The sequence below is a fragment of the Cydia strobilella genome, chromosome 26, assembly GCF_947568885.1.
Source record: "Cydia strobilella chromosome 26, ilCydStro3.1, whole genome shotgun sequence".
Lineage (NCBI taxonomy): Eukaryota > Metazoa > Arthropoda > Insecta > Lepidoptera > Tortricidae > Cydia > Cydia strobilella.
Window position 1 is genome coordinate 6,018,651 of NC_086066.1, and position 20,194 is coordinate 6,038,844.

The window sequence follows — 20,194 nt, forward strand, 5'->3', positions numbered from 1 at the left end:
ATAATGGCATTACGAAGTATAATATAATCAAAGATAGATATAACTCCGTAATAGATGGATACATCTTATTTATAATTTACATAAATGATTTGCCTAATGTGTTATCAAATGAGTGCATCCTCTTTGCTGATGACACTACTATAATTATAGAAGGAAATGATCTTACTACTTATAATTATAACATAAATACGGCTTTAGCGCAAGCAATACACTGGTTAAGAATGAATAATTTACAAGTAAATGTTTCTAAAACAAAATTTATGCAATTTTGTACGTTTCGTAGTAATACTTTTCAATTGGATGTAAATTATGATGGAGCATCTATCGAAGAAGTGTCGCAAATTAAGTTTTTGGGGATAACCTTGGATAATTACTGTGATTGGAAGGCTCATTTAGAAAACCTATGCTCCAAAATAAACAAATTTGTCTTTGCTCTTAGAAAGGTTCGTCAGGTTGTATCTTTGCAAGCGGCAATTATGTCATACAATGGGTACATAGACTCTGCTTTACGATACGGAATTATTATATGGGGTAACTCCGTTGATAAGGAAGATTTGTTTTTAATTCAAAAGCGCTGTGTAAGAGCCTTATTTGGACTTAAACAAGAAGACTCGTGTCGTCCTTATTTCATTAAATATCGCGTTTTAACTTTATATAGTCTTAGAGACATGTTTATTTGTTTATAAGCACATAAATATGTTTAAACAGGTTCAGGCAATGTCTTCTAGAATGGTAAGAAGTCAATATGAACACAAGCTATATAAGCCCTATGTAAGACTGAAGTTATCCTCCAGAAATTGCTTCATGATGTGCATTGACATTTATAATAAATTGCCCGATAATTTTAAGATATTAGACATCAAACAATTTAAAAGTTCAGTTCAGGATTGGCTTATAAACAAATGTTTTTATAGTTTAAGAGAATACATGGACATTGAACCCACATAATTATTATAATTTTTTTATTATTTAGCGGTATTCTTAATATTAATTTATTTTGACCTTTTATAATTAGTTTTTATTAATAGAGTAATAAGTATATACAAGCGTGTACACCTGTAAAGGTAGTGTTCAGTGAAACTATGTTGTAATATGCAATATTGTATCTGCTATTGTAACCTGAATTACCATACGCAATAAATAAATACAAAATACAAATACAGTCTAAGGAAAAAACGTGCCTCGAAAATCACGAAAATTTGATTCTCGATCAGAGGGCGCCACTAGTTTTGGCCTACACTCGTATAGAGGGCGTTGACGGTTTCGTTTGTTATTTATAATTTTAACGCATATCAGTGAAAGAACATGGGTCAAAATCATAAAAATAATTAATGCAAATAAAAAAAGTCATTTATCCATATTTAAATACATTTTATCGTATTTATATAAATATTTATTTTTAGTTTTAAAGTGTGTCGACAGATGGCAGTGAATTTACTGGGGTTACAAAATTTACTATGACAGTACCGCTCTAGTATAAGTTACTCTATGATATAATTATAAATCTTTTGCAGAAATCGCGAAGCGTCTGGTTGACGTAACTGTTGACCGAAGAGATGGCGGCTTCCTCGCACAACATTGCGATACAGCGAGGAAATGCCGCCAGCATCCTTGGTACAATACCTCAAGGACCTATTTTAGATTTAAGCTAGTTAGTAATTTCGTTTACGTAGTACCAATGTATATATCTTGTATGTAAATAAAATGTTTAGTTAATTATAAATTGATTTTTCGAGACTTTTTTAATACCACGGCCCGCCTGATAGTAAGCGGTCACCGTAGTATATGAATGCCTGCAAATCCAGGGGTTTTACATGCACGTTGCCGACCCTTTAAAAACCTGTACAGTACTTTGAAGAACCCCATACTGTAGGCCCTCGGGAAAACCCCGGCAGGGAGCTCATTCCACAGCCGGAGCGTCCGCCGTCATCAAATGATATATCTAAAAAAATATATATTTTTATATCATTTGATGTATATTAACCATAGCTATGCCCCTACATTTAACATTTTCGATTTTTTGATTATTGTAAAATTAAATTAGGTGCGAAAAACCGATTTCATACAAATTTTAACTCTTATAATAATTAAAAACCCAAAAAAACGTAGGGCATAGCTATGGTTGATATACCTACAACAAATTGAGTCAAAATATTTTCAATAATGTTAATATCTAGAGAGGAAAATGAGGTCTACGTTTGTATGAAAAGGCTATTTCGCACGGGTCCTCCACTTTCGTCTTAAGGCGGTTCCCTGACCCAGAAGGCGAAAAATCTCCTTATATGATCATGTTTTTCTAAGAGGCGCTGATATTCGTAGATGTGGAAAAAATATATGTAGTTCTTGACTATATTATCTTTAATATCATGGCTCCGATACACAAATTATGACACTTCGCTCGATACAATTAATTCCCAAAGTAACCTCTAACTCGGACTTTTAATCCAACTTTACTCGGTTATTTATTATGTAATACTATAAACAAACCAAGAAGAAAAAACAATCTTAACTAAGTTAGTAATTTCATAGCTTTCGAATTTCGATATTGTAAGGTAACGTTTTTAAAATAAATAAAAATCGACAAAATTTGATCAAAATTGACACTTGGCGCGCATGATCTTTCCCGTTCTTTCTTGCGAAATGTGACAGTGACAGCGGCAAACCGATGGAACGGCCTTAATTTCAGAAATTCGACAAGCATAGCTACGCTTTTACAAAGCAAGTTAGAAGTAACTATCAGATACACGATACGTTTCACGACAAAACAAACTTTTGAGGGCCTACTGCGAACCACTTAGGAAGTTTTGCCTCTCTATCGCACTTGTAAATTCATACGTTAGTGCGACAGTGGCAAAACTTCGTTCGTGGTTTCCTCTGTCCCCATATCCCTATCTCTTATTTTAAAACCAACCGTAACCTTAGTGCATTAAAGTTCAAAATTACTTGCAGCACAATCCAATTCACTCATTAGATATCAATGAATAACCAACGCTAACGCGTATCTCACTTTGCCAAGGAGTTGCAAATTTATCCCTATTGGATAAACATACGGTTTGAATTTAAATGTCACGTTAGACAGCAAAGTGACTTAGAATTGTATATAAGACCCTAGGAATTTATTTTCGATCTAATATTGGTAGTATTAGGGTGGGAATTAGTTTGAAGTACTTTGAAGAACAGTGTTGTAATAAACGGTAATAAGTTTGGCCAATAGGAGATGGGGCGGGACTGTTTTTAAGTTGTTACTTAAAATGTCGTAAGTGGAACAAAAGTGGGAGAAAAGGGGATACTGTTTTCCAAGTTCGTGTAAGTACCTATTGTATGTTTTTGACAATATACAGGTTGGACCAAGTGTATGTCTGTAGGTACATATAGCTGGTGGGGTGGTTGGCTCTGTAAGATTATTCTGTAACGGAGGAAATGGATTTACCTCAAAAACTATGCATTTTGAGTTGATATTGAATATAAGTCCGCCGTTTTTTAACCTCTTCTTTTCTGAGAGTATTTGTATTGTATTGTATTGTATAAGTCACATAAAATCAAAATCGGCGTATAGGCCTAGTTTACATATATGCTATATATCGTGTGCTATGAATAATCAATATGGGGTATTACTGCAATGTTCTGCCACCAGAGTGCACCACTAGCCCGTTTAGTAAACCATAGAGTAACTTATACATACTGTGCCTTTAACAGTTTTTTGATAAGTTTTCAGAGATAATAAAATGTGACATTGATGCACCAAGGCGGTTTGTTTACAGAGAATCTACCGGGAAAAACGAATCCGAAATTTCGCTATCTGCCTCTTTATCGCTCGAATATGCAAGTGACAGAGATGTTAGATAACAAAATTTCGATTTTCTTGTTTTGCGATAGACCCTCAGATTGTGGTAGTGGCGCCCCCTGCGCAGAGTTTCGCGTAATATTCCCTATTATTCGAAAATCAAGAAAATTTGATTCTCGTTCAGAGGGCGCTACTAGTTTTGCCTACAGTCGTATAGATGGCGTTGACGGTTTCGTTTGTTATTTAACAATTTTAAAGCATATCAGTGAAAGAACATGGGTCAAAATCATAAAAATAATTAATGCAAATAAAAAAAATCATTTATCTATATTTAAATACATTCTATCGTATTTTTATAAATCTTCATTTTTAGTTTTAAAGTGTGTCGACAGATGGCAGTGAATTTACTGGGGTTACAAAATTTACTATGACAGTACCGCTCTAGTATAAGTTACTCTATGGTTTAAGATTCTTTATTCTCACTAAGAATTTGACAATTCACTTACATGAGAACTTAAAACTACACAAATACATTTATTTTGCATGAAATTAGCGAAAGAACTAATAACATAGAGGGTATTTAAACATACAGTAAAATAAAATCGGCCGATACACATTATTCTCCTATCCCACTTCGCTTGTCGCTTATTGCGTTTCGTTCCCGCATTGTATAACTTAGTTATATACGCCCCGCCTTCTCGGGAGCAAGGCCAAAAAAGCCATCCAGTCCGGAATCCGCGGCTGCCGCGTTGCCTGTCAAACTGACAGATAACAGTGCTGCGATTTTCGTAAAAATATAAATAAAAAATCAGGTGTGACTAGGGCCAATCGCCGATCAGTTTATTAAAAAAAAAAGTTAGTGGGGTATGTGTGAGTGGCTTTATAATTTATGAAAACTGGTGTTATAAGATTTGAAAATTATTGTGTTATTATAGTGATGTGGTAAAGATGTGGTTTTTGTGAATATATTTTTGTGCCGTTTGTTCTTTCAATCGAGGTAAACAATTTTCTTTAGTTTCACATTATTTTTGTATTTTTTTAGGGTTAATACGTACTAGTATTTATAGGTACTAATTAATAGAATCGGGCGTTACTTTGCGGCATTCCATATTAATTAAAACAAAAACATTACTTTGTTAATCGGCAAAATAATAACATGCTAGTAGTAAATCAATGCCAACGTGTTACAACACAAATGTATTTTCACGTCACCAATTTCAAAATGGGCTTTTTCTGCCCTGCCAGGAGGGATCAAAGTGGCACTTTTCTTCCCTTCTAGGAGGGGTCAAAGTAACACTTTTCTGTTCTAGGACACTATTTTTTAATTTTTTGCACATTATTTTTCTTTGCTTAAATAATATTTTTAAACATCATAATTACCTCATAGGTGATGTGAAAAGCAGTATGTGTCAGATGGTAGCAAAATTATTTCCATCTTGGGCGTAGCACACTTGAATCCCTCACTACGCTCAGGATTCTACTTTTCCTTCGCTTCGTTTAGGATTCAATGTACGCCCTCGCCGTAAATATGTCATTTTGCTCCCTTGTGACACAATCTACTATTATTTGCGTATTTATTTTCGAGCAGGGAGTGTGGGATTGGAACATAAATTTCATACAAAAATACGCAAGCAAATATAACGGGTTAGCACTGATTGACTAAGACGTTATTATTTCGCAGATTAGCAAAGTAATATTTTAGTTTAAATTTATATGAGGTACACTAATAATATTGTGTGAATACTCGCACATATACATGAAGCACGTTATAGGTATCGTTAAAACGAATGGAAGCCTGAAAATATTCTAACAACAAAACTTCCGTGACACACAGACATATTCTTCTTCTTCTTCAAGTGCCTTCTCCATCCCAGAGGTTGGCGACCTTATGCCTATATGCCGTTCTATCCGTAGTCATGCGAATTAGTTTTTCTGTACTGTCCACGTCTAACCAGTCTCTTATGTTCCTTGTCCATGATATTCTCCTTCTGCCACGTCCTCGTTTCCCTTCAATCTTCCCTTCAATTATTAGTTTTAACAAGTCGTATTTTGCGTTTCTATATGTATTTATGTCCGAAATATGAAGCTGAAGAACAGACATATTACCTAAATATATTAACCTCGTGAGGCCCAGTGTGCATTACAATGTACACTCTGTTTCAATCTAATTCGAACCTTTCAAAAACTACATAAAGTAGAATTTCTTTTGTTTCATTGTTTTCTAAAACAAACGAAAGTCACCCTAATCTACTATCCAATAAGGTTCAAATTAAAAATAGGGAAACTTTGTACGGTGGGCCTTACGAGGTTAAAGTAAAACGCGAGCTCCTCGCACTGTGGTTCGGCTTATACGGAGAAAGCGTCAAAAATCGATTTATCCGAAATTATCAAAGATACCTTGGTTGAAATATCAAGAGTTTACGACAGATTTATCCATTTGTGAAAGTTCAGCTAATCTACGTTTGGTTCGGTTAGGTACTGCACGTGCACGAGTCATACGGCCCGATTCGAACTTTATCCAATATTACGATTATTATGTCTAGATACGACATGGATTAGATACGTCAGTGTCAAAAGTGGCGTTTCTTCAAACACAGGGTATGGATGGTATAGAAAGGATGCCAATCTCTTATGGCAGAATTGTTGCAAAAGTGACCGCTTTCAGCTTTAAATAATAGTTCCTAATCTCTCCGGTGGCGCTAGTTAGGGGCTAGGACATGAGTATAACATGAACCAACAAATAATCCGACCAAAATACGTAGGTTGTTTTTGGTAGTATTTCGGTTAATTACTGTTTTTTGATGGACACTTTTCATACATAGACATTTGGCTCCTTTATATAGTCTCCATGACACAGGGGCATAGCTATGTCGTATCTAGATGTAATATTTGACGTATCAAAGTTCGAATTGAGCCGATAATCTGTTTTTGGTCGCCCTAATTATGAAGAATTATTACACTTATTATCTAACACTAAAACACTTGCTGTTGACGAGGTCGTTGCGTGCCCTGTCATTACATGAGCCATCGTTAGCGCACCACAATTCAAATATGTGCATCCTCGAAAACGTGCAGTAAAAAAAAGTACGTGAAAAGAAACAAAAATCGTTAGAATAGTTATTTGTGCAACAAGAGAGGAAAGTTGGTTTTTCTTGCGAGTGTTTATTTTTACACGAGATGTAAAATAACTTTGCTCTCGTGTTGCACACATAGTTTTTCACCTCAGTAGTGAGAACATATTAAAGGTTGAAATGTATTTCGAATTATACAGAATAATTCAGAAAAAATAATAATAATCAAAGTATGAAGTGGCAGTTCATGGCCTTCACTAAATTAAAAAGCTACTTTGTTTCACTCCCTGGAGTGAGGAAAGTCGCACTTTCCTCACTCCAGGGAGTGACGAAAGTAGGCTTGTTCGAGCTGCTCAGGTGAAAAGTATAATTCAAGATTGGTAAAACAAACTAAATTTCGTAGCGAGTGCTACGAAATTCGTAAAGGGCTTCAGTAACATTAAGAGGTCACGTAGACCCCAAGCTATTTGAATCTCACTTCGAGGGTCCGAAAATTAATGATCTACTTATAATCGGTTATCATCTTACACTCCCCTATAGGGGTGTGAGGAGGCCATTTCTGGGCTTCGCCCAATTTGACTGCATCTTTCGCAGGCTGTTACGACAGCGACAGCCCGGTCTGTTTGGCCAACTTTTATTTTGTTGGCCTTATTCTTCTTCTTTTGATATTTTCTTATACTCTCCTATGAGTGTAATGCATTCTTTTAGCGCGCTCTTGACCGCCTCCAGGCCCTCAATTGCTGCGGCTACTCGGAATTCTGTTATCATGGCTGCCACGTCCATTTCCCCTGCCTTTTCTTGAAATAGGGCTGGGGCAGGGGCAAGGAGTGCTGCTGGGGCTTCATTGCTGGGTTTGGGCGTCTTCTTTTTCTTTGTTTTGGGCTTGGTGACTGCGGCCTGGTCTGTTACGCCCCTTTGGGTGGGGGCGTTGACCGGCGCCATTAGAGAGCCGGCGCCATTAGAGATCTACTTAAATTATTTAGAAACTATATATAGTCTCAGGTGTATTCAAGTATTTTATTGAATTCATGTTGTTATACAGATTACAATGTTTACAATAATAGGAGCTTCAAACGTGAACCCTGTAAGGGCATCGCAACAATTCTAATTTGCTCAACTTAAAAATTAAAATTAAAGCTAAAGCTAACACCAATATAGTTAGGTCAAAGATAGATATAACTCCGTAATCCGTAATAGATGTATACAGTCTAAGAAAAACGTGCCTCGAAAATCAAGAAAATTTGATTCTCGTTCAGAGGGCGCTACTAGCTTTGGCTTACTGTCGTATAGATGGCGTTTACGGTTTCGTTTGTTATTTAATAATTTTAACGCATATCAGTGAAAGAACATGGGTCAAAATCATAAAAATAATTAACGCAAATAAAAAAAATCATTTATCCATATTTAAATACATTTTATCGTATTTTTATAAATATTTATTTTTAGTTTTAGAGTGTGTCGACAGATGGCAGTGAATTTACTGGGGTTACAAAATTTACTATGACAGTACCGCTCTAGTATAAGTTACTCTATGGTAAGGTACATTTAATGTGTGTGTGTGTGTGTCTGTGTTAAGGATGACTCACGTTAGACCGGGCCGTGACCGGGCCGGAGCTTCCGGCGCTTACTTTTCTATGACGACAGGTGATCACGTGATGCTTTCCATAGAAAACGAAGCGCCGGAAGCTCCGGCCCGGTCAGGGCCCGGTCTAACGTGAGTCATCCTTTATTAGATATATGTGTTGTATGTCAGTTGATGTCAGTGTTTTGTCATCTAGATATTCCGATATGGCTCCGATATTCCGGTGGTATGGCTATTAGTTAATAATTTGCCATATATAATCTTTACCCAAGTCACTATGGGGTCCTAGACTAATGCTTAGAGTTCTGTCACCAAAACACATATCATCCCGGTCCTTCTAATCCAGCTCGGCCCATGCAATTGCTGGGCCCATGACAGAGGTTGAAAAAACCGGCCAAGTGCGAGTTGGACTCGCGCACCGAGGGTTCCCTACTTTTTAGTATATGTTGTTATAGCGGCAACAGAAATACATCATCCGTGAAAATTTCAGCTGTCTAGCTATGACGGTTCATGAGATACAGCCTGGTGACAGACAGACAGACGGACAGCGGAGTCTTAGTAATAGGGTCCCGTTTTTACCCTTTGGGTACGGAACCCTAAAAATGGTGCGCATGATTATCAAAGGTGCATCGTGTCAAACAATTTAGAGGCAATATTTACAAGTTGTATATATTTTAGACCATAATTAAAATAAAAACCGGTCGGTCAAGTGCGAGTCGGACTCGCGCACTAAGGGTTCCGTACCATTACGCAAAAAATCATGTTTGTTGTATGTGGAAGTGGGGCTCCCCACTTAAATATTTATTTTATTCTGTTTTTATTATTAGTTGTTATAGCGGCAACAGAAATACGAGTACATATGTGAAAATTTTAATTGTCTAGCTATCACGGTTCATGAGATACGGCCTGGTGACAGACAGACAGACAGCAGAGTCTTAGTAATAGGGTCCCGTTTTTACCCTTTGGGTAAGGTACGGAACCCTAAAAACCTGATGTAACTTTTTATTTCGTGCTTTATATATTTAAGCCAAATAACGGATGAAGCAATAAGTTAGGGCCCATATATATGGACTGCAATCCCACTGCAATTTGTATGGGAACTGCAACGTCGCCGTGCAGTTTCCATACAAATTACAGTCGGGATGCAGTCCGTCTACCGGCGCATAGAGCCGTACATTTTAAATAGGTATTGTACAGTCTTAGTCTCGATATAAATGAACTATTCCTCAAAAAACTGCCGCCTAAAAATCTTTATGATCTAAACTGACATAAGAAAATAATGGAAAAGAAACGTAAGCGTCACGTTTACTCTTACAAAATACGCCTTTTTAGACCAAAACTGGATAAAATCCCATATTATCTTGTTGTTTGAAGGAAATTAGACTTTAATGATATAACCATAAAGTTCAGGTTTGTTGTGACGTGTACTGTCACACGTGTGAGCCACGTTGTATCAAATATTTGTGTGTTTACATTTGACATGTTGGCGGCCATAATATTGTTACTTCCTGGGATTTTATGTAAGTATTGTGATTAAGAATAAAACATTGTTACCTACCTACAAAGTTTCCTAGATTTTTGAATAATAGCACAGATTAATGAATAGTTACTACGTATAATAGTTATTTACAGTAAGTACATATGGTGCTACATTACTGCACTAGTGCGATAATTAGCACATTTATTTACATACAAGATATATACAGTGGTACTACGTAAACGAAATTAATAACTAGCTTAAATCTAAAATAGGCCCTTGAGGCATTGTACCAAGGATGCTGGCGGCATTTCCCCGCTGTATCGCAATGCTGATACGTTGTGCGAGAAAGCCGCCAGCTCTTCGGTCACCAGTTACGTCAACCAGACGCTTCGCGATTTCTGCAAACAACTTATGCGCGCTGGGACCCCATGGACCTAGAGTTTCAACTCCAAAATATTAGCACATTACATAACTATGTCGATAATTTAAAGGGCCATAATTATGTACTGTAAAACGTTGTACGATACAAGTGCGAAAAGTAGGAACTTTGCAACGAGTGTCGATAAATTAAAACACGACCGAAGGGAGTTTAAGACGATTCTCGCTGATTTGGCCTTGAGCGTCTCAGCGTCTCTGTACCCGCACCCCGCTCACTGCGATCGTACGTGAATTTCGTCTCGGTGCGGCGACTGCGGCGGAACGAGGTTCAAAGAATAACCTACAGCCCAGAGGCGCGCGGCATTTGGCGCTATACCTCGTATTTGTGTATCTTTTGCAGATATTTTGTTGTTTGAGTATGAGTAGATCATGCGTGTAGAGGTCGTAAATTATAATAAAAATATATTCCCTTATGCATTATACTTTACAAGCCTCAATTAGTTAATTTGTGTTTTATCTGTTTCTTACAAATAAATACCTAAGTCAAATCGACGGATTAAGATTTATAGCTAAAGCTTGGTATGTACTAAATTGAGGCGTACAGTGCGTTTATTTTATACAGTTTTTTTTATCCGTAATAAATAAATATAAATAATGCCATTAATAGTTAACTTATAAAATTAAAGTACCTACTAGCTTCATATACTACTACAAATGTGTTATTTTTCGAAATTCGAAGTTTTCTCAATCATTACGTGGGAATATCATCATTATTAGGGTTCCGTACCTCAAAAGGAAAAAACGGAACCCTTATAGGATCACTCGTGCGTCTGTCTGTCTGTCTGTCCGTCTGTCACAGCCTGTTTTCTCGGAAACGACTGAACCAATTAAGTTGAAATTTGGTGTATATATGTAAGTTTGTGACCCAAAGACGGACATGTAACGTAAACAAATTAATTTTAAACCTACAATAAACTTAATAGTAAGTTTTTCCGTAAATAAAAATACGATAGGCCGTTTTGCTAGTTCTTAATCGATTAAAATTATTTTTAAACTACAAAAACAATGTTTTTTAACAGGTACTATTCATACATACAACGTAATAGGTAATAGGTAGCTTATGATCAATTATTTATTGTTTCGAGATGGAATGGAACATTATTCAAAACGTAAAACTTGAATGACATTATAATATGTCGGTTAGAAAACATTTATTTATTTATTTCAAATGAAGTTTTCTCAAACATACGTATATTATAGTATAATATATACGGATATTATCATTACATTCATTGTAATAGACGGCAAAATACCGTGTTGCGCTCGCTAATGCGCGTCGCAACCAAATCAGCGCTCTGCAGTTATTTATTCTTTGGCCACAATAACTCCGATATTATAGCACTTTGCTTGTGCATAAGCGAACATAGTGCAAGGAAGGCACGGAGCGACGAGCTACACAGCCTCCTCGTCTCAAAGCTGGCACACGACTGCCGGCCACGCCATTTTCAGGCTGCATACGCATGAAATGTGGAAAAACGTTCGATTTCTTAAGAAAATATTTTTTGATTAAGAAAAGCTATGTTGCATTTGTAGAACCTGTTAAAACATTTTTGTTAGTTTAAAAATAATTTTAATCGATTAAGCCGTTTAGAAGTTATAAGCAAAGTTAGCCGCAAAACGGCCTGTCGTGTTATTTTTTTTTCGGTGAAACTACAAATTTCAGGAAGAAAGTCAAATGTTGCGATTGTTGTCCATAGAGTGAAGATGCATATATATTTTTTTCATAATTTTTGGTTGACTCATTTAGAAGTTATAAGCTCTAAAAAGTAACAGTTTTTGGCCAAAAACTGCGCGAAGCGCCTTAAATAGACACGAGTTGCGAATTACCTTTTCGCATGCGTATTGTACAGTCAGCAGCAGAGAAATAGTTATTTGTTATACAAGGGTGCAAAGTTGTATTTTACCCGCGAGTGTGGAATTGAATCCTGAGCGTAGCAAGTGTTTCAACACACGAGAAGTAAAATACATTTGCACCCGTGTGTAACACAAAACTTTTCACCTCACTATAGCGAGGAAAGTGCAACATCCACAGGCGTTAGATCATCTTCATCACTGAAATCACTAATTTTTTTACGATATTATAACAAAAAACTCTGGAAATTGTATTTTTACGTGAGAAGTTTTTAAGTAAAAATTTTGTTGACAATGTTGACATTTCTGACGTATGAAATGTCAATGATGCGTTTTGAAATTGCATCGACTCAACTTGTTCGTTCAGAATTATATTTAACATCAATATTAAAAAACAAACGTTTCTTATGGAACTTTAAGGTTTATGACATAAAATCATTAAATAAAGCTAAATTTGATATTTTTTATTAGATTCTCAAACCATTTGTTTAATGATAATTAATATCAAACCACTATCAAACGAATCATTATTATGAGCGTTTTACGTTTTGTTATCTGTCAAGCTACTAAAACACGCTCCATCCAAGGTCAAATTAATTTCCCCGCTTGTTTTAAAGGATAAAAGACAACTTTCTGAGCTAGTGAAGGGAAAAGGTTTTTTCCCCTCACTAGCTCGGAAAGCCGTCTTCCAGTTGATGAAGATGATCTAACGCCTGTGGATGTTGCACTTCCTCGCTATAGTGAGGGGAAAAGTTTTGTGTTACACACGGGTGCAAATGTATTTTACTTCTCGTGTGTTAAAACACTTTGCACCCTTGTATAACAAATAACTATTTTTATAGGAATTTACAGAAAAAAAAACAGTTTTTATTTTCCTGTGATTTACCCAACATAACATAACAGCTTAATTATAACCCTTTTGCCTTTGCCGTAGTTGGGTAAAAAACTGTAAATGGATGGAGATGAAGGCAGCTCTTGACTGATACCGTGGCGCCTTAGTTTATAATTAGTTACGGGCTGTCTCAAGTGCCACTTGAAAACTTGTAACTACTACTCATGCTAGTCATTAGGCTGCTGTATATTACTTTTTAGGGTTACGTACCCAAAGGGTAAAAACGGGACCCTATTACTAAGACTCCGCTGTCTGTCTGTCTGCCAGGCTGTATCGCATGAACCGTGATAGTTGAAATTTTTACAGATGATGTTGATGATGTATATCCACGCACCAAGACCAACCAACCAACCAACCGCCACCAACCAACCACCAACCAAGCAACCAAGGCAGCCGGGGGACGTCGTGGTTAAACGTTTGCGACCCCATGGCGCCCCCATAAACGGCAGTGCGGAGAATCGCCGCAGGGGATGTTAGTGGGTATTCTCCTCCCCTCCCTCTAACAGAGGGAGCAGGAGGAGCGAGTCCCACATACCACCCCCCTTATGGGCTTCAATGGCCCGGGGGTGAGATGCGTAAAGGCATTTACCACTGCGAAAAAAAAAGAAAAAAGGACATTTATTATAGAAGTAGTTTACGAATGACAGATGCTACGAAAAGTCACGTGACTATTTCCATTACATTGTTTAAGTTTCGTATAACGGTTAAGGAGTATTTTCAACAGGGCTTTTTTTGTATGGTGTTAAGAAAGAGAAGTCTTTTGAAAAGACTCCTCGATTGTCAGCTTGGCTTGGCTCTCAGGTACCAGGATGTCGACGGCGTAGTTAACACAAAAATAAAAATAAACATTTATTTCAGACGATACAATCCATATTTTGTTAGTTACAAATATACTTAAATTACTATGTTAGTACCTAAACTAAGATGTTGGGAGGTCAGTGCAAGTCTAGTGCCTAATTAGTGCACTGTCCCATCTCTGCCACGACGGCCTGCCGGCCTAGCCAAGGTGATAATCGATATCGCTTCGACAACGACAGCTTTGTGTTTCTCACTCTTCCATATTAGTGCGACAGTGACAGTTGCGTTTCGATCGCTCCGGAGCGTTAGCGATTGGCGTGTTGGCTACGGGGCCAGAAGACTGGCGGCTGTCGCGCACCCTTCGGAGCGTCGCTGCGCAGCGCTTGCGCAAAATTACTTGATTGATGAATCTTTGCCCAAGTAAAATAATCATAATTTAAATTATATAAAATACCAATAATGATAATCTACATTACATTTAAATTAAATACATCTACTTATAATATTATATGTTGAATGAATGGTAAATTAAATTAAATATATTTAATGCAAACTTATTAATGCTACTGTGGGAATGTATTTAACAACAAATTGTGTAATAAAGATAAAATAAATCAATACTTATATGTACCTATTGAAATAGTACCCAAATAAGTACATAATTGATTATAATAAAATAAAATAAAAATTATAATAAAATAATAAGTAATTAATATAATAAAATAAGTATAAAATAATATATATGCGTTATTGATATAAATGCGTTAATTTTAATTTATGTACCTAGTTATAGTTTAGTTTTAAGAAATACTTGCTGTGCCCTAACAGGGTTCATGTGTGAACGTACCCTAATGTAACATCTGTTTTGTACCACATGATAATAAGCAATAAATTATGAATTATGAAAATTATGAATTATGAATTACTTTATTACTTAGTAAGTAAATGTTTGTTTGTTCACAGGATGTCGAGCTATGGCAGTATCTCTCCCTCGGACGAAGGCTTCGACCGATATGAGCCTCCCTTCTATTGTCCACCTAGTCATCAAGGTAACAACACGGCGTGTCCCACTCCGCGATTTCGTCGCGTCGCTACCCCTAACAGCATTTATACGTCATTATGACGTCAGCGACGTCATTATGACGCCATAATTACGTCATATTTACGTCATCACGACGTCACTGACGTCACTTTGCTGCCTGGGATAAGTACCTGAGGTCGCCACAATTTTGGGGTTTTGCCATAGTAATTGCCGCGCACCGCTATGGAGCGGACGCGTGCTCGCGCTTACGCCACCTTGCGGTCATATCTGTCGTGATAGACGCGTTTTGTTAGAGAGTTAATCTTCTCTATTATATATTCTGTGACGACACTAACGAGCAAACATACACATACCAAAGATAGATATAACTCCGTAATAGATAGATACAGTCTAAGGAAAAAACGTGCCTCGAAAATCAAGAAAATTTGATTCTCGTTTAGAGGGCGCTACTAGTTTTGGCCTACAGTCGTATAGATGGCGTTGACGGTTTCGTTTGTTATTTAACAATTTTAACGCATATCAGTGAAAGAACATGGGTCAAAATCATAAAAATAATTAATGCAAATAAAAAAAATCATTTATCTATATTTAAATACATTCTATCGTATTTTTATAAATCTTCATTTTTAGTTTTAAAGTGTGTCGACAGATGGCAGTGAATTTACTGGTGTTACAAAACTTACTATGACAGTACCGCTCTAGTATAAGTTACTCTATGCACATACTTAATAGTCGCACGAGTCGCACGCCACCGCCATACAATTGGAGTTAAGGATGACTCACGTTAGACCGGGCCGTGTCCGGTCCGGAGCTTAACGTGAGTCATCCTTTAGTTCGCGTCCTCTTCGCTACACATTCGACAATCGGTGTTGTCAGTGTATCTTGGCCTAAATGAGAGCGTAAATCCGTCTTTTACCGTGTACGCTGTCAAATTATGGAATTCCTTGCCGTCTTCTCTTCGAAAGTGTCAGTCGGTCGCATCGCTAAAGGCGAACTTAAAAAAACTATGGCTTTCGGACGGAACTTCGGAACTTCGGAACTAAAAGATGTGTGCGGTTAGGTAGTTTTTGTACATATGTATTATATCGTATAGAACGTATTATATGTATTATATATTATAACTATACATGACTGTTAATATATTTGTTTTATGAAATAAAACTATGAAAACGGATTATATCGCGTATATTGAATTTATAATACATCCCGACTTTTCCAACTCTTTACAGCGTTCGTGGTCAACGGATGACTGAGGAAAAATTACAAAGTGCAAAAATACCCACATACTAAAATAATGAACAATCATAGACTACAAACTTTAAGGCTGGTTGTACATGCAAAATCGGTTCATAAGGCTAGTTATACACTACAATTATTTTCCAGTAAAGATATATATATATATATATATACGCGATAAAAACTACGCCGGCTCCAACCCTACACCACGGACCCGAGAAGATTTAAGAATTAGTGGTGTAGGGTTGGAGCCGGCTTAGTTTTTATCGCGTATATATATATATATATATATCTTTACTTGAAAATAATTGTAGTGTATAACTAGCCTTCCGATTTTGCATGTACAACCAGCCTTAAAGTTTGTAGTCTATGATTGTTCATTATTTTAGTATGTGGGTATTTTTGCACTTTGTAATTTTTCCTCAGTTACCCGTTGACCACGAACGCTGTAAAGAGTTCGAAACGTCGGGATGTATTATAAATTCAATATACGCGATATAATCCGTTTTCATAGTTTTATTTCATGAGTAACTATCGCGGTAACCGAAGACAATATTATATTTGTTTTATTTCACATAAATCCCATGCCGATGCTATATACTGCACTTTTAGAAGACTAAATATTTTCTTTTATGCCGTTTAGTACAGCTTTGATGTCTACCGTTCTCCAACTCTCCCTCAATTGCTCAAAGGCTAACTGGAAGAGATCCCTGTAAGGGATAAGTTCGCCTTTGTACAAATGATGCGTTTTTCTCTTGTTTTATGTTTCTTTTTGTACAATAAAGAGTTTTACTAGTACTATTAAAACCACGTAAAACTTCGATTAAGTATATGGCGGCGGCACCACCACCGTGTATTGACGTTTAACTGTTGTTGTAGGCAGCCCCATGGACGGCGGAGTGTACTGGCCCGGGGTCGAGCCCGAGTTCGACTCCCGGGACGTGTACCACGATAACCAGCACTACATCTCCAGGAGCTACGGTAAGACTGACATTACGTTTAAAAATAAAGCACAGAATAGTAGTACCTACATTACGATACAAGGGCGAAAAATAGTAAATTCGCAACGAGTAGGTATAAATTAGTCATTTAGTCATTTATTCAATATTGCATTGTCATGTACATAATAAGGTGTTACATTTTATATAGCCTGTTCATGACACCCTGTAAGGGCACACAATAGTACAGTTTTTCTATTCTATTAATTCTAATTTACACATTGCAATTAAGGTAACATAATAAAATTAACATATTAGCGTATCAGTGGTTTAGTAACCTATTAGTTAGAGTTATTACAACACGAAGAGTGTTTTAAATCGACACGAGTTGCGAATTACCTGTTCGCACATGTATCGAACATCGTTTTACAGTACAGTAATGTGCTAATTATGGCACTAGTGCGGTAACTAGAATGTAGATACGTCTGTACGATAATGGGCTACATGCATGAAAACAATCCATACTATAATCCATACTAATCCATACTAATATAAATGCGAAAGTCTGTCTGTCTGTCTGTCTGTCTGTATGTGTGTTCTCTCTTCACGCTTAAACCGCTGAATCGATTTAGATGAAATTTGGCATAGAGATAGGTTGAGTCCCTGAGAAGGACATAGGATAGTTTTTATCCCGAAAATCATCCCTTAAGAAAGTAAAAAGCGGGGTGGAATTGAGATAATTAATGAAGTGGCTGCTAATTGGTGTGCATAATATGCTCAAATTGAATAATTGCTATAAGACTTTCTCCCGGCGCTATTCTTACTCTAGCTGGGGTTACTAAGTCTACGCAGACGAAGTCGCGGGCAAAAGCTAGTTGTTCAATAAACAAGGCTGAATGGCGATACTTATTCGCTCTACAAAATATGTGACGTTTTCAATCAAAAGGTACCACATTGTCGCTTGTCGATAAGGTTGATTTCTAATTGAAGCTATATGGAAATAGCGCATTACTGACAAGCGACAATAAGTACCCTTTTGGTTGAAAATGGCACATATAGTCAGCCCTCTATTAGGCGCGCTATCAAATTCTTATACATATACAAGCAACGCGCACTTGGCCCCCATGACCCTAAAGTTTCAACGCCAAACGTCGCAAACATGTCATCATCTTCCTCGCGTTGTCCCGGCATTTTGCCACGGCTCCATGGGAGCCTAGGGTCCGCTTGGCAACTAATCCCAAGAATTGGCGTAGGCACTAGTTTTTACGAAAGCGACTGCCATCTGACCGTCCAACCCAGAGGGGAAACTAGGCCTTGTCGGGATTAGTCCGGTTTCCTCACGATGTTTTCCTTCACCGAAAAGCGACTGGTAAATATCAAATGATATTTCGTACATAAGTTCCGAAAAACTCATTGGTACGAGCCAGGGTTTGAACCCGCGACCTCCGGATTGCAAGTCGCACGCTCTTACCGCTAGGCCACCAGCGCTCTTCAAACGTCGCAAACATGTAGCTTAAAATATTCATTCAACAATAAAGTAGTCCTGTCGTCATGTGGTCAGAGTGTTGGTCCCTAAAGATGACGGATAAAAAGAGTAAATAGTAGAAAAAATAAATAAATAGTAATATAGTAGTAAATAGTAGTAGTATGTTATAATTAATGGAACTATAGGTCTTATTGTATATCTGCAAGTTTAAACTTATCTGTATGTGACTGTTTGTTTCCTAAAAAAAATAAAAAAAAAATAAAAAATAAAAAAAAATAAAAAAAAATCGAATCGCCTAGCGTAGTACGGACATGTAATGCGGAGGGATGAAAGTCATGTGACGAGAAAGGTATTACGAATGAATGTGGAGGGAAGTATCCGGAGAGGAAAACCGAGGAAAGGTTTGGACTGTGTGGGAGATGATATGAAACGAATGCGAGTGAGTGATGAGATGACGGGCGAGAGAGAGGTATGGAATAGAAATACATGCTGCGCCGACCCCATATGAATGGGATAAGGGCAAGCGAATGATGAATAAAGTAGTGGCATAATCTCATAAAACTCCTTGGACTTCAGATGTGGTAAAATGACCTGTGTCCAGTAAAGTAACCCCAAAATCTGTTTCACAGGTTACGACGACGTGAACATGTCCAACGACCCCTACGACGGCTTCCAGAACGTGCACCAGAACTACATGCAGAACAACACAGGTGATGAGCTGCCATCATTCACACATTTCATATTAGGGAAATTATGATACCTATCTATTTACTAGTTGTATCTAGAGATGGATTGTTGCGCGTGCCGGATTGGTTGGTTCGGTTGTCACTAGCAATGTGCCAAAGATGTAATAAATAAACAATTAAAGAGAATTTCAAAAATTGCAAAGTTTCTCATGAAATACCTCGTTCTCGGTATTTTTTTTCTGCACGTTAATTGCCGAACCATGTTACATCAGTTAGTTTCGATTTCTTGAAATAGGCGCCAATGAGTGACGTATAGTACATTGTGATACAAGTGTGCTAAGTTGGTTACACACGAGGCGATATTGTGCGCCCGAGCTGTAAGCGAGCGCGCAATAAGAAAGCCGATGTGTGTAATGACCAATGCACACGCGTTTCATACGACGTTTTTCAACACACTTGCGAGAAAAAAAAGTTTCATATTAATCAGATTTTTATTGTTAAAACAATTAGTAAAAGTCTTGCATCTGTCATACTGCCGGCCGCCCCTCGCCGCGGCCGCGGGCGGCGGGCGGCCCGGCCGGGCCGGCCGGCCGGGCCGCGGCAGACGGTCGGGCGCGCCGGTGCCCGCCAGTCCGACCAATTAAAGAAGGCTCCGTTTCCATGCATATTATTAGCAATCAGTTATCTTCTTAACTCAGTCGGATAATATAATGAAAAAGCACGAGTGTTATAATATACTGAAAAAACACGCGTGTTAATATCTAGGATTATGAGCCAAAAATCGGTGAAATAAAAACGTCGTTTTGAGCAAGTGTGTTGAAAAATATTGAACAAAACAGTCGTCAATAGTCAAGAACATTGAGTAATCCCTAATCTGAACGCGAATTTCCCCAAGTTGAAACTTCCGTGA

The 20,194-nt window shown here is 37.4% G+C and overlaps 1 protein-coding gene across 1 annotated transcript in view; it reads left to right on the plus strand.

Moving 5' to 3' along the window:
• The first annotated feature begins 4,657 nt into the window (after window positions 1–4,657).
• The window catches only part of LOC134753132 (transcription factor 15), a 35,508-nt gene continuing 19,971 nt past the window's right edge, over window positions 4,658–20,194 (plus strand). The window contains exons 1-4 of the mRNA XM_063688907.1: window positions 4,658–4,781; window positions 14,860–14,945; window positions 17,054–17,155; window positions 19,228–19,308. Coding sequence (XP_063544977.1) covers window positions 14,861–14,945; window positions 17,054–17,155; window positions 19,228–19,308 — 268 coding nt within the window. The 5' untranslated portion in view covers window positions 4,658–4,781; window position 14,860. The remainder of the gene's footprint in view (window positions 4,782–14,859; window positions 14,946–17,053; window positions 17,156–19,227; window positions 19,309–20,194) is intronic.